Raw genomic sequence first — 14,676 nt, 5'->3', positions numbered from 1 at the left:
ACAAACAAACAAAATATTTAAGCAACCGTGGATGGTGAGGCCGGATTGGGTAGGCCTTCTTGCACATACCTCCACATAATCCTGGACTAGAGAAGGGATATATTAAGAAACCATAACCGAAGAGCATAGTGAATGTCCTGTAAGTGGATGAAGCGAGAGAGGTATGTCAGGTCCGTGGCAAGTGAAGATGCGTAGTCTCCCTCTTCGGGAAAACTTTGTGATGATATAACTAGACGAAAATATTTCTTTTTCAGTGTCCCAAAACTATAAATTTAATTGATTGTCTGATAGTATATAGTAATTATTGAAATTTGTCCCATTTTTGGCAGATTAATTTATCGCACAATCCGAAACTTTTTCGTATTTAATTATACAGCTTGACAACTAATTATGCGTTGGATTATTGAATTTTCACGTCCGACTTACAATTAAGATGCGTGTGACACGCACAGCTATTACCATATCGGAGCGAGCATAATCTGCTACCGTGGCGTGAAACTGAATCGTTTGCTTATAACTTTAATTAAGCTTTAACAAAAATGGTTAACCCTCTTTACATAGCTGTTTATTATATTGATGATTTGCGTAACATTAAATATTTATCTTAGATTACATGTAAGAAATTGAAGAGATCTCTTCGTCAAAATCAAATTTAATGGATCTTAATCTTTAATCTTCTTCTTTCTTGTTTCCGTTAGCAATGGGCCTTCTAAAGTTCTCTTGTTATTTTCACACGTGAATATCCTTTCTATAACATACTTTCGGTATCTGATTGTCCTCCTTGTAACATGTCTCATGTTTGAGAAAAAAACAAGGGCAAACTAATAATTGTGAACACAATAGTTGAAATTGGATAACCATATTTTAATAATAAAAAAGTATACATCATTGTTCCATTTGAGACAAATTACTGAAGGTTAATATCAAACAAAAGCGGACATGGTTGAAAATAAATAGGAAAGCAAAGGCAGATTCAGGGTTTATGGCTTACATCTGAAGCATGAACGGAGACTATCGCGTTATCATACATTTTTAATTGAGATTGTTAAAATATACATTCCAAAATGGGATATGGAATGCAAATCAGCGTTTGTGGTGGTAAATGCACACATACATTTTTGGTACACATTTTGTAACAAAAATAACAATTTTGTGTCTGTCTTTTTAAAATACTCTTTGTGTTTTCAAGAGCAATCTTCTCCCTGAAAACATTTTAGTTTAATAATCTCTTTGAGAACTTGTATGGACATTCGTGAACCCAAATTTCAGTCGTAGGGGCAAATTCCCGGCACGTTTATCGGGCATGATGCGAGGATTGCTTGTGTCTAAACTGGGCATTGCCCTACAATCTTGTTGCCATCCTAATGAACTAGTTTAAATTATGACGTGATTCGATTTATTTTGAAGGTTCGAGTAGACCCTGAAGGGTCAAAGGTTCGCTTCAATATTGTGTTTTCGGAACACGTAATTTAAATTCCTAGTCCCATTTATACTTCTATAGTGAGTAAATTTTTCGATTTGATAATACGGTGTCAAATCGTACGATCGTAATATTTTAACCAGACATTTTCTCAAATCATTGTATCAAAAACTTAGCTAATTTATACAAACAAATTTTAACACAAAGCTTTTTAGAGCAAGAAAGGACGCTATTTATACTTTTTAAATGACATTTTTCTCTAAAGAAAATTTGTTAGGAAAGCTTCCACTTTCTTTTAACGAGGAGATTTCATCGTTAAGAGTATTCTAGCGTACTTTCCAATGCACTTGAGGTATCTTTTGTATTTTTATCAATTACAATAGGTCATTTAAGATGACAATTAACGTCAGTACAATATTCTTAACGTGCATAATAATAACAAATTTATAAAAAGACAATTAAAACAATTTTAAAAAGTTTGGTCCTCGCGGCAGCTTTTTGTGATTTGCATATTCAAGTTGTTATAAACGTCGTTTCGTACTTAAAAATAATATATTTGTGCATATATAAATATTGTTTTATCTACACAGAATAAATAAATGTAAAAGATTGAGAACAATGTTCACATAACTTCAGGCTTGATTTCAATGAAAGTATAAGAATGTCTTTTATTAAATTAAGGAATTAAGAGACACGCTCTGTTCGGCGGATATAAAAAGTGTACATCGGACACCGTACAGCACAAGTGAGAAGCGACTTCAAATGTCGGACTGCTCACTTCGTCAATAGACAGTAGTTCAAATTCCTTTTTTAAATTTTTCGCAATGTTCGACACCGTTAACGCGACGGCCGATGGCGGCGCCATCGCCTACGCCTTCAAAATGTAAGTAAAATTCTTATTCAAACACATTTTTCTTTCTGCAAATCCTGAGTAGTACTATATATAATTTACCGCGAATATGCAGTGCCCCATTTTTGTTACGGGCTGTGCTAATTCCTGGATACTCCCAACACCTTCAAATGGACCTCAGCGGTGATTTTTGGCTATCTGCAAACTCACAAACCAAGTATTTCGTATTTTCCCATCTAGCTTTTGTAACTGTTAGGTAGCTCTAACACAACCCTAGGTCCTTGTTACCACTTTCACATATTACCGGGATCAGCATACCAAATGAACAAATCTTTTTCTTTAATCTTATTTCAAGTTTTTATGGTTAATGAAACTAAGCGCTTCCAATTGTAAAACTTCTTTTTTGGGTTCACTTAACGTGTTTTCTGTGTATTCTTCATATGATCGCATATTACGTCCGTCAAAATATATATTATAAAAATATATTTCAATTGAAACCCCGATGTGAATTTAATATCTTGATGACCTATTAAATTCCAATTCAAAAGTTCAAAGAATAGCATTTCAAAGCTGAATTTCATATCCGTAACTGGATCTCGCCAAACCGCTCCCGTTGAATGTAAACATCAATCTCTGAAAAAATGCAGGTACTCGCGCAGTAAATTCCATTCGGGATAGAGGGAATAAATCGGTAAAACAATTCCACTGCGTCGCCCCTGAATACAGTTGAATATAAATTGGAAAAGTTAGACAAGTTCTCTGACCTCAAGTCTGAAATTCTTCATGGCCTTTGTACTTTCCAATTCGTCTACGTAACATTTTTCAAAACTGGGTCAAGCGTTATTGAGATTTGCTTCCTTATGAATCCTTATTCTTATGTCTCACGATTGTTACACGAAAATTGTATAATGCAAACATTTTAATTGCGTTTGAGATGTTGTCATATTATTTTTTATTACAGAGCCTTTATTTGATACAAGATAATAGTTGTTTTTTGGAGAAACAAAAATGTTTTGATAAAAATTACACAACATTAGTTTTTATCATAAAACCTACCTTGCTTTTTAGGGACTCAAAACTATATACATACTTATACAATACAATTTTAGGGTATCAAATGAGGTCCAGCAGAACATGCTGGGCTTCAACATCCCTCCAGAACACCAGGACCTGGTGCACGAACACTGGCGTAACTTCGCGGCGGTCGACAAATTCTGGCACTATATGTTAGCTCTTATCTACACTATGCTTATGGTGTCATCCCTGTGCGGCAACGGAATCGTCATATGGATCTTCAGCACGTACGTGTTACTTTGTTTCTTTACTATTCTTGCTTCTATAAAACAATTGAAACATGATTCAAACTTGGACCATTTGAAATGCTGTCATATTCGTAAAATTATTTGGGAAAGAGAAGAAAAAGATGCCCATGACTATAAAAGAATCTATAAAACTACAAAATTGTCTGCAATCTGACACAATGCAATGCAAACGAAGTTTTAAGAATGCAAATAATTTCAGGTCTAAATCCCTCCGGTCGGCTAGTAACATGTTCATCGTGAACCTGGCGCTATTCGACCTGGTGATGATGTTGGAGATGCCTCACCTCATCATGAACTCATTCTTCCAGAAGATGCTTGGCTATCAGCTCGGCTGCGATATATATGCCACTCTTGGTTCCGTTTCAGGAATCGGTGCGGCTATTACCAACGCCGTTATTGCATTCGACAGATATAAGTAAGCAGCGGTCGAGAATATCCTTAAAAAGACATCGCTATAACGCCTAGTTTATAATTTATTTATAATATTGGACTGTCATTTAAACAGTCCTGCGTTTATATATACAATTCACCCCACACGTTGTATAAACAAACTTATAATAATAACATTCAATACAAGTAACACAACGCAATTGTGTAAATAAAAACTCATATAGATATTTTATGATTAAATTTTTGTCTGAGACAAACAAACTTAATACAGAATTCGTGATATTTAGCATAAGAGAAATTAGTACACGGAAATTTCATCGACAAATTAACCAAATTAATAATTTTACAGGACCATTTCGTGCCCGATCGACGGTAGAATTAACAAAGTCCAAGCGATTATTCTGATTGTATTCACCTGGTTCTGGACCCTGCCATTTACCATTCTGCCGCTCACCAGGGTCTGGGGCAAGTTTGTACCAGGTATGTTTCTGTTTTACAAAATTTCAAAATATGCAACAACAAAACTTATTCAAATATTATATTTCTTCTCAATAAGTGTCAATTGTTATTTAATATTAACACTACTAATAGTACAAAAATGGACGGAAAGATAAGGTAAATTACGAACTAATTATGAAATGACGTATGGAAACACAAATATTTCTTAAATATGATAAAACTATGACTTTTCCATTTCAAGGTCTTCGACACGACGAAACATATCTAAACTTAAATGCTATATAATATGTAACTTCGAAATTAAAATTATCTTTGCAAAGATTATATTTTACAACAAACTATACAGCCTTTAGAATTAGTAGTATCAGTAATGAGTAATGTAATATGCAAGAATAATCCAAGCTAATCCACTTGTAACGAACACCATTTGTGTGGCAAATCGCGAGTAAAAGCATTTACGTAAGAAAATTTCATCGATAATATCTTTAATAAGTTCTTTTATTGAAAGCTAAATTGGAGTCAATTTCAGGTTTCAGCTCTTAATTTATTAACGAACTAAAAAATTGATAAAATATGATAACTATAAGATCCAGTTCTAGTAACAATTGGGGTGACCCAACCTTTATTTCTTTAACAGATATGGGGGACTGGTAAAAGCCATCAAAGCAAGACTAATACAGCATTACTTGAAATCTAATGTGCAGCGAATCTAAATCTCGGGATCCATATTGTAGTGTTATGCCAATTAAAATATCGTCCAATAAAGCCGATAATAACATTTTTCTTCCAGAGGGTTTCCTGACAACTTGCTCTTTCGATTCTTTCACTGACGACTCTGACACCAGGGTTTTCGTGGCCTGCATTTTCGTTTGGAGCTACGTAATTCCAATGGTCCTCATCTGCTTCTTCTACTCGAAGCTGTTCAGCGCTGTAAGTATAATATGAAACCTTTTAAAACCCATAACCTCTGAGATATTCAATTGGCCATTTAATCAAGTCAAAATATAGCATATTGTCTACTAATATTATGACGATATCAGAATCCATTCCTATTACTATCAATGGCATAACGTTTATTTAGCGACTCCTAGAGTGTTTAATTAAAACCATTACGCTTCTAAAGGTCCGCCTCCACGAGAAAATGCTTCGTGAACAAGCCAAGAAGATGAACGTCAAATCTCTAGCCTCCAACAAGGATGATGCCGGCAAGAGTGTAGAAATCAGAATCGCCAAGGTTGCGTTCACAATCTTCTTCTTGTTCGTCTGCGCCTGGACACCTTACGCTGTTGTGACCATGATTGGCACCTTTGGAGACAGGTAAATACATAGATTACACTAATCCAGCTTCTTAAATTCAAAGATTTGAGTCCATTTATATTTGGTTTATCTTAATGCATCCATTATTATTTATAAATTTTCTACGAAATTCCTTTTAAGTTGCATGGACCAATCACTTTACTTATAAAAGCACAAATATAAAGAAATAGAACATTAATACTTTTGTTTTCAGGAATTTGTTGACTCCCCATGTAACCATGATCCCAGCAGTTTTTGCCAAGAGTGTGTCCTGTATTGACCCATGGGTATACGCCATCAACCACCCAAGATACAGGTAAAATAACAATCGCCAATCAGATTGGACGTAGCTAATAAGTAATTAATATGTTGGTATTTAAAATCAGTGGCGCTACAAACTTATTAGGTCTGGGCCTCAGAGTTCTGTATCTGATTCATGTTTATTTGTCTAATAGGCAAGTAACTGATCAGCCTTCTGTGCCTGAATCACGCCGTCGACTCTTTGGTCTTTGGACAAGCTGCTTTTCTCACGATGTTTTCCTTCACCCTTCCAGCGAATGTTAAATGCGCACATAAAAAGAAAGTCCATTGGCGCACAGCCGGGAATCGAACTTACGACCTCAAAGATGAGAGTCACACGCTAATGCCAATTGGCCAACACTGCTCTGCAAATAGTGTATAGCTAATAATTTTACGCCAAAACAAATCTACTAAAACAATTTCTTAACAGGGCTGAGCTTGAGAAGAGGCTGCCATGGATGGGCATCCGAGAACCCAACGCAGAGACCCAGTCCACCAACGCTAGCACTGCGACGCAGTCAGCTTCAGCCGACGCTTAGACTGATCTAGTTGATCTACCAGACCATGGCTTTAAATTGGATAGAGATTTGCTTGCGCTCCTATTCCTTATACTGATGTAATTATTTGTTCTTAATACTAATACTGTATATACTAGTATAAGTGGACACAATATTAGGTTATCTATTGCAGCTGTATAACGATAGGACATGCGCAATTCTACTGAGAGCGTGGTTTACAGTTTAATGTATGAGCTGGTTATCGCGTTCTATGGTTTTTTGTAATTTTTTTAATTGCATCAGAAAATTAAAAAAAAACGACTGATCCCGACGACAAAGGCGAATGTTTTGAAGTAGGTTTTCGAAGCAAATTAAAAAGTTTTAACAATTGTTAACTCTCTGGTTTTATTATATGAAACTTTTCAACACTTATAAAATTTGGCATTCATTTTTATATTACACTATCGTTACAATGAGCTACACTATTACAAAATGTTGATTACAAAACTGAACTAAAATCTTCTCATAATCTTCTCAAAAAAGTTCTTCATATTATCTTTTTCTACTATTTTTGTTACCAACCAGGAACACACAATTATTCACAACAAATAGATTCTCTATATATCGCATAGAGTTTATATATTAGGCTTTCAATTACTATAAAAAGAAAAAAAGGTATCGCAATATAATTTTTAAATATTTTAATCTTACTAAAATCCTAATGAAATTAAAAACAATATTATACAACCATTACAATGATACCTTTACAAAATGTTGATTAAGAATTCAAATTTCGAACTAAAAAGTTTTTAAATTTAAACTAAATTTTATCGTTTTATAAAATGTTTACCAACCAGGAACACACAAATCACAACAAAAAGATTTTACTAAAAGGCTCCTATGTATTTGTTCATACTGAATTGAATAATGGATACTGTAATTAAGTATCTTAACATACTAAAAATATAATTAAAATTAAACCAATTAAAAAATATTACAAGGAACAATTTGAGATCAGAAAGGAGTGGCGTCATTGGTGATTTAATTGAGTTTCTAACAGCCGCCTACTACGTCTTACGAATTGAGTGCTACATGAAGCCAAAAAATTCAGATGTTCCAGATGCAATACAAGCATTTTTGGTACAATTCTCTGCTATAAGTTATTTCTCAAAGTAAATGTTACCGTGTCACAAATATACATTATTTACAATATTCTTAACCTACATAGTATTATTATTACAAGTATTGTTACTTAAAATATAAACGGGTAGCGGAGGCATAATTAACTACTATAATTGAACTTCTGTCACGGTTTTTAATATCAAACAATATAGCTTATAAAAAATAATGGTTAGCAAAGAGTTCTATTGATTTGAGAATTGGTAATAATTTAAAAAATCCATTTTTGTCCTACAGTTTTACTTAGTCGTAAAGTCTAATTGCGCTCTTTGAAAGTACGCTTACGTCTCTTTCTGTCTTATGTTGCTTACGCAATGATGAAAAGACAGAACACATTAGTTGGGATTGCAATTAGGTTTATGTAAAATATTTTATTACAGATTTAGTTAACATAGTAATAGTAAAACTAAAACAAATTTAAAAAGTCTGGTGCCTGTAGCTGCTACCAGCTACCTTTAATGCTACCAGCATTTCCTCACTTTATTGCGATTAGTTAAGCGAGGAAAGTACCAGTTCTGGGATCACCGGTACTATCAGGCGCCAACTTAAATCTTAAAGCTATTTCTTATTGTTCTACTAAACTAATCTAAACAAAACTTAGACCAGTGTTATATTTAATTTAACTCAAAAAAAGTAATTACGTACGTTGACCGTATCCAACGAAGAGCGGTTCGAATCGTCGATGACCAATCCCTCTCCGAGCGGCTCGATCCTTTGGCGTTGCGTAGAGATGTGGGGTCACTCTGCATCTTCTACCGCATTTACCATGGAGAGTGTTCAGAGGAGTTGTTCGGATTAATACCTGCAGCTGAGTTTCATCATCGGACGTCGAGGCAGAATACAAAATTCCACCCGTATCACCTCGACGTCCGCCGTTCTACGACTGAGCGTTTTTCAAGGCAATTTTTGCCGTGCACCACCGCTATGTGGAACCAGCTGCCTACTGAAGTATTTCCAAACCAATTCGACTTAGGGTCCTTCAAGAAAAGAGCGTACATATTCCTAAAAGGCCGGCAACGCACTCGCGAGCCCTCTGGCATTGAGAGTGCCCATGGGCGGCGGTATCACTTAACATCAGGTGAGCCTCCTGCCCGTTTGCCCCCTATTTTATAAAAAAAAAACAAAAGCTCCGTAGACCGTAGAAAATAGACCAAATGTTTGTACTGGTTGGTAAGGTACATTATTATAAAACTTCTTAAAAGATTTATATGTGCATTTAAAACTTAGCTCTCCGATTACATTATAAATAGTATCTGCCTCTTCTATGTGGAGTAAGAAAAAAGATTTTATATCAATAAAATCACACTACGGTAAAAAACCGTCGTGCTTGGAACAGCTTACGCGCTACGCAAACTACAAACATTATCTACGAAAAATATATTATTATTAATGTTATTAAGCCTTTATTCCTGATACCCAATATTATATATAAACACTTGTTTATGTTACATAACCTAACTTAATCTAATACATCAGATGTGCCGGTTTTGTGTGATCTGGTGAGCACCTGGAAGAGGCTCCATTATTTTCTAATGTTAGCACTTCTTGTCCATGTTGTGCCTCTTAGTCTCTTTATGTGGTCTGTCCATCTCTTTCTCTGTCTGCCTCTTTATTCTCCATCTTTATCATTCAGTAATAATTTTTGGCAATTTCAATCTGCTAAATTTGGTTTGGTCCCTGTGGCAATGTAGCTTTAATACTGGCAGCATTTAATCAATGTATTGCGATACTTTTACGTTGAGTCAGGAATGGCGTCAAAAAATCTTAAATAGCCCATGTGCAATTGAACCCCAGGTCCAGAGATTTTGTCCTGTACCAAATGGAACAAAATCAAAGACGGAAAGACATATTTAAGCCGTTTAGTTTCTTAAATTAATCTTGTTTAATTATGAAATAATGTATTCGTTTCATTCATAAACGTACATAAAACTAGAAATTGTAATAATGCTTTGTGCTTGTTTTTGAACATAAATGTGACTGAGAATTGTTTTATAACTACAAAAATAAAATCCTTTGGAGTAAAATCTATTGCAAATTCTTCCTAATTGATGGTTAAAGAACTCGAGCGAGTGTCACGAAAGTTTTGTAGCAGGCCGCACTTGACGAGTTTGGAATACGTTTTCAATGTTCAACGACTTTGCTTTTATTTGTTTATCAGTTTTTTAACAAACAATTTTTAAATACCTAACTAAGCCCGGAGGGGACGGAGGTTTTTTTTTCAAATTTTATATCAACATAAAATATAATCAATTCTCTCTAAAAATTTTCACGGATTTGAAACTCAGGAATTAAAATGCATTTAGGATTGACGATCTCATATTGTACCTACCATTTCTGTTTATATATTGTTATATACATATGTACTAAGTTCGGCAAGACATGGAATTTCACTTTATATCTAATCTATGTACGTATTAACTTCAGTCTATGACATTACTTAGTACTTTTGAAGTAAGAACTTACAGTTTTGTATAATATATGGTTCTTTTGAATGTTCTCAAAATTATCCTAATATTCAAGTATATTTTTTTTAAGTAAAAGCATTTGTATGTCTATTTATCACGTCAAATTGTATCTTTAGATTTAGTGTTGGGTGTTGTCTGTCATTTACAATTTCGAAGTAAGTAATCGAAAGATAAGACTGTATATATTTCTGTTTCAAGTAGTCTTTTACGTAATAATTCGCCGGAAATAAGAACTAGTATAGATAGTACACGTACAGTCTAATAGAGTACGAAAAATAGATCAGCTATTGTTTTCGATTGAACAATATAATGTATAGACAAACATAATAGAATTGACCAAAATACCACTGGGTGTACTTAGCTTGTTCGTCACGTTCTCAAATAGGCTTAGAAAAGCCAATACTTAATATTTACCTAGTTGAAATCCCTTTATGTAGGTACCTCAGCGGGTATTACGCGAAGAGGGCCCGGCTTAACTTTTGACTAGAAGCCCCAAATATTACTGAAATCAACATGCCGCTAAAAAGATTATATATTACTTAAGGATTTCTAATAAATGCCGAATATTATTTCGACCTATCTAAACAACCGAGTACTAACTACAGTATAATCTCTTTGATCAGGTGTAGGAAATCTTCTATCGTAAAATAATTTACACATACCTTACGCGTCTTTAGCTGGGGCTAGACAAGCATTTTAGTTTACGTTTGGTTTAGTTCACACTGCGCAATTCAGTTTTGTGTTCAACAACTAAAGTTTCAAAATGTTCACATGCAAATCAAGGAGAAACGTAAAAGTTATCCAATGTATTAAATAGTAGGGCATATATTGGTCCTGCCCTGGAAAAACTATTTGCCGATTTCCTTTTACAGCTAAGAAGGGTTTTCTGTTCAACAATCCGTTCGCCACGGCGGACCAGTTTCCGTCCTATTTAAATCCTTCGCCGAACTTAAATGGAACTCCACAATCGATTATGTTTGACACGATTACACTAACGGAAACCTGAACTTTTTACTAAGCGCAATTCTTGAAAGCACTCGAAACATCTTTGAAAACTTTGATGTTGAATGAAAGTACTAATCTAATTAAGCATCTTAAATCGAAAAATATTTAACCGTTTTATATTCAATGGCTTTTGTAAGTTAACCATAATAATTATTTCTTAAAATCACACTGTCACTAGATCATTTTCTCACATACGACTGTGAAACGCAAAGGAAGAAACCTATCGTGTATGTAAGGAACGATGTAAAGAAATATTCTAAGGTAAGCCAATAATAAATCCATATTAATCATAATAATAATAACAAAGCCCGTTTAATTTTCAATCATGACAAAAAAGATAATATACAGCTTAGACTTTGGCTTGAGACTTAGATTAAATGTGTATTACATAAAATGAATTAATGTGTAAATTTTTACATATTAATTCATTTACCTTTTTATCCTAAGCTAAATTCAGAAGCGTCGAACGGGAACCATTTCGCGGGTAAAGGCCTCCTTCAGCTTTTTCCAACTGACTCTGTCCGTGGGTTTTTTCAAATACATATTAATATATCACTAATTCAATTAGTTCGGTAGGTAGCGTTGCATTTTGGGCAGTGATTATACGCCGATTGCTTGCTTTCTTTTTCGATAGATCTTATTATATATATTATCATGCTGAGCTGAAAAAATCGATTGAGTCGATAGCGAATAACTGCTGCAAAATTCTCAATTATTTCTATATGTTGACTTTTTAAATATTAGCTTTAATTTATTTTATGTTAGTTTCATTTAACACAGGATATTAATTCATATTAGTTCATAATAAAGGAAGACAAAACTATAATCTGAAAGTGCATTTCTCGAATAATCTACATGTTTACTGCACCAGCTGACGGTCTTTCCACCGCTTTACAAGCAGCTGATTGACGTGTTCATACTCTTCACTATTTAAAGAATGAGGTAGTTAAATTTCATTCGGATATTTCGGATTTCATTTAATCCTCCCCCCCCCCCCCTGATGCAGTTGACGTTTTCTTTTCAAATCAGTATGATAACAAATATTAATGGAAAGTTTTAGATTAGTTAAAAAAGAGTTTCAGCCGGCGTACTACTACTTAATGATTTTTTACCTATTTCGCAGCCCCCCACACCCGCAGCCAGCGCTGCCTTCACTTATTATTCATATAAGATCAACTATCACTGTTAATATCAGCCGCCTTACTATGACTTTTGTAATAGCAACGCTCCCTCCCGGGCTAAAAACAATTCGTTAATTCTAAAGAAATTGAAGACTGTAAATCACTTTGATGAAAACTAAGAATAATTTCTACATTTCCTACGATACGTATTTGGTATTTTGTACCGAATACCTTTTAGGAATAAATTAATTTCCATAATAATTCCTTGATGAATGATAATGGCACTCGGAGCAACGTCTTTTCTGTAGGCAGTAATGTTTGAATACATATTTAGTATTATACTTATGAGGTGACTTTTTTCTACGTATAACGTTTTACGTTTATTTTCGAAAACGGGCATGAAAGTGATTAATAATATTAATAACTATAATTATAGCTAAAGAACTCGGTCAGTTGGTGTAACTGACCGATTTAAGAAAATGACAAATGTCTTTATTAGGTTTTCGATTATGACTATCGTGAAATAAATAAAATATTTAGGTTCTTACCTTAATGAATGCTTTTAAGACTATTAATATTTTTTTATGAAATGTTTGAGCTAAGATCTCTTAGTAGCAGCCGAATATAATAATTAATGGGGTGAATATTACATGCGCCTTGACGCAGGATAGAGCGAAATACTTGCTTTTATTCCTCTAAAAGAAATTTAACAGTTTAAAACATTTATAGGACAAAATAGAAAGGCATTTTTCATTGGACTGAGCCAAAACAAACAATTCTCGTTCAAGCCTCTGGGATCAGGCGGGTCTAAAATTTTTAATTCTAAGTTTCCAATCGTTTGAAAAACTCTCTTGATTTAACTTTATTTAAATAAAGCCTTAGAAACTCTATTATAAACAAATGCAATGCATTTTATGAAATTGCGTTGACATATATCTATTATTATCTATGTAATAATAGATAATATATCGAATAAAACCTTCGCACGATCCTCGACAGTGGTTTTCCTTTTTTGTTTCGTAATTTGCATATAAGATTAACGCTTCTCTGTACGTAAAACGTTATTGGAATTTTAAATCCGGCCTCAATTTTAAGCCAATTTTAAATTGTTTACTGACGTCAAGATACATTATGTAACATGGCAGGAACAAAGCACCGATATTTTCGATCCCGCTTATAGGTATACCAAAAGCAAAAATACAATTTTTAAGACCATATACGAGAGGTAATGTGAGTAAAAATCTCTTTGAAAAAAGTTCCACCGCCAATAGTGAGCGCACCTGTGACCTGTGTGATTTTAAATGTCGCGAATGTTCACGGATATTGGTTATTGCTAACTGACCTGTAATTTTAGTTCTAAAAGGAATCAAACTCAATTCTCGATTTTTGTTTAACAATATTTCGTAGTAAAGTCTTTTCTGATAGTGAGTCTAATAGTTATTTTGTTGTCACTTTGTTGTTTGTGTTTCGATCATGGTATTTATATCTAATCGTGATAAATATACCTTTGTTTGCTTCATTTTCTTCACTAGATATTAGATTCAAATCCATATTATTACGACATTTGAATTTAGTAACATCTAGAGTTCAGTTACAATATACCTGTTTATAAAATATTAAAATAATATATAATAAACTAGAATATTATAATAATTTCTACTTATGTTTTCTATTAATGTTTTTATTTTAATTTGTTAAAAATAAATTAGGCGTCGGGACGTGACGATCCCATCGCCCACTGATGAAATAACCTGTGACAGAGGTTATTTCACCAGTGCAGTCAGTCAACCCCCTTCCTAGTGGGAGTGCCATGCTGTTGCTTTCGGGCTTCAGCCAATCGGGCAGGCACGACCGGGGCAGTACCACTGTCTCACAGAAAACCGGCGTGAAGTGATGCAATAGGTTCATCTTATTGTACTCGCGTTTCGTGCGGTGAGTGAGACTCCCGGAGCCCATCAATTCCCCCCCACCCCCAGAATATGAAGATGCAGTTTAAACAGAGATTACCCCAGGGGGGTACCACACGTTTCCGCTGTGGAGAATCCCCCTCTGAGCGTCCATCATCGGAACAATTAGTATTCGGTGGTGGATGCACAGGCTGCCCTTCGTATTCTGGGGTGGGCAAAAACTGCGCAAAAAACTATAGGTTTCGATCTCGGGGCAAACGGAAGAATTTACCGAAGGCATCCCCTTCCACGCTCTCAGTGGACTTTACCAATGTTAGGGGGCTCAATTCTAATCTTAACGCGGTTCACTTTCACCTCGAAACTGCGAAGCCGGCCTTATTCTTCCTTACTGAGACTCAGATATCCTCCCCGGCTGATACTTCCTACCTCTCCTACCCGGGGTACAAATTGGAACATTCATATGTG

The 14,676-nt window shown here is 34.6% G+C and overlaps 1 protein-coding gene across 1 annotated transcript; it reads left to right on the top strand.

Annotated features, from left to right (window-relative positions):
• Positions 1 to 2,165: 2,165 nt before the first annotated feature.
• Positions 2,166 to 6,929, top strand: LOC123709496 (opsin-3-like). The gene is made up of 8 exons (XM_045660887.1): positions 2,166 to 2,303; positions 3,380 to 3,571; positions 3,792 to 4,007; positions 4,332 to 4,462; positions 5,232 to 5,371; positions 5,565 to 5,758; positions 5,952 to 6,053; positions 6,468 to 6,929. The coding sequence occupies exons 1-8, from the start codon at positions 2,245 to 2,247 to the stop codon at positions 6,574 to 6,576; spliced, it is 1,143 nt and encodes a 380-aa protein (XP_045516843.1). The 5' UTR covers positions 2,166 to 2,244; the 3' UTR covers positions 6,577 to 6,929.
• The last annotated feature ends 7,747 nt before the right edge of the window (positions 6,930 to 14,676 follow it).

Source organism: Pieris brassicae, chromosome 5 (assembly GCF_905147105.1).
Source record: "Pieris brassicae chromosome 5, ilPieBrab1.1, whole genome shotgun sequence".
Classification (NCBI taxonomy): domain Eukaryota; kingdom Metazoa; phylum Arthropoda; class Insecta; order Lepidoptera; family Pieridae; genus Pieris; species Pieris brassicae.
Note: the sequence above shows the minus strand (reverse complement) of the source record. Positions and strands in the feature narration are given on the sequence as shown.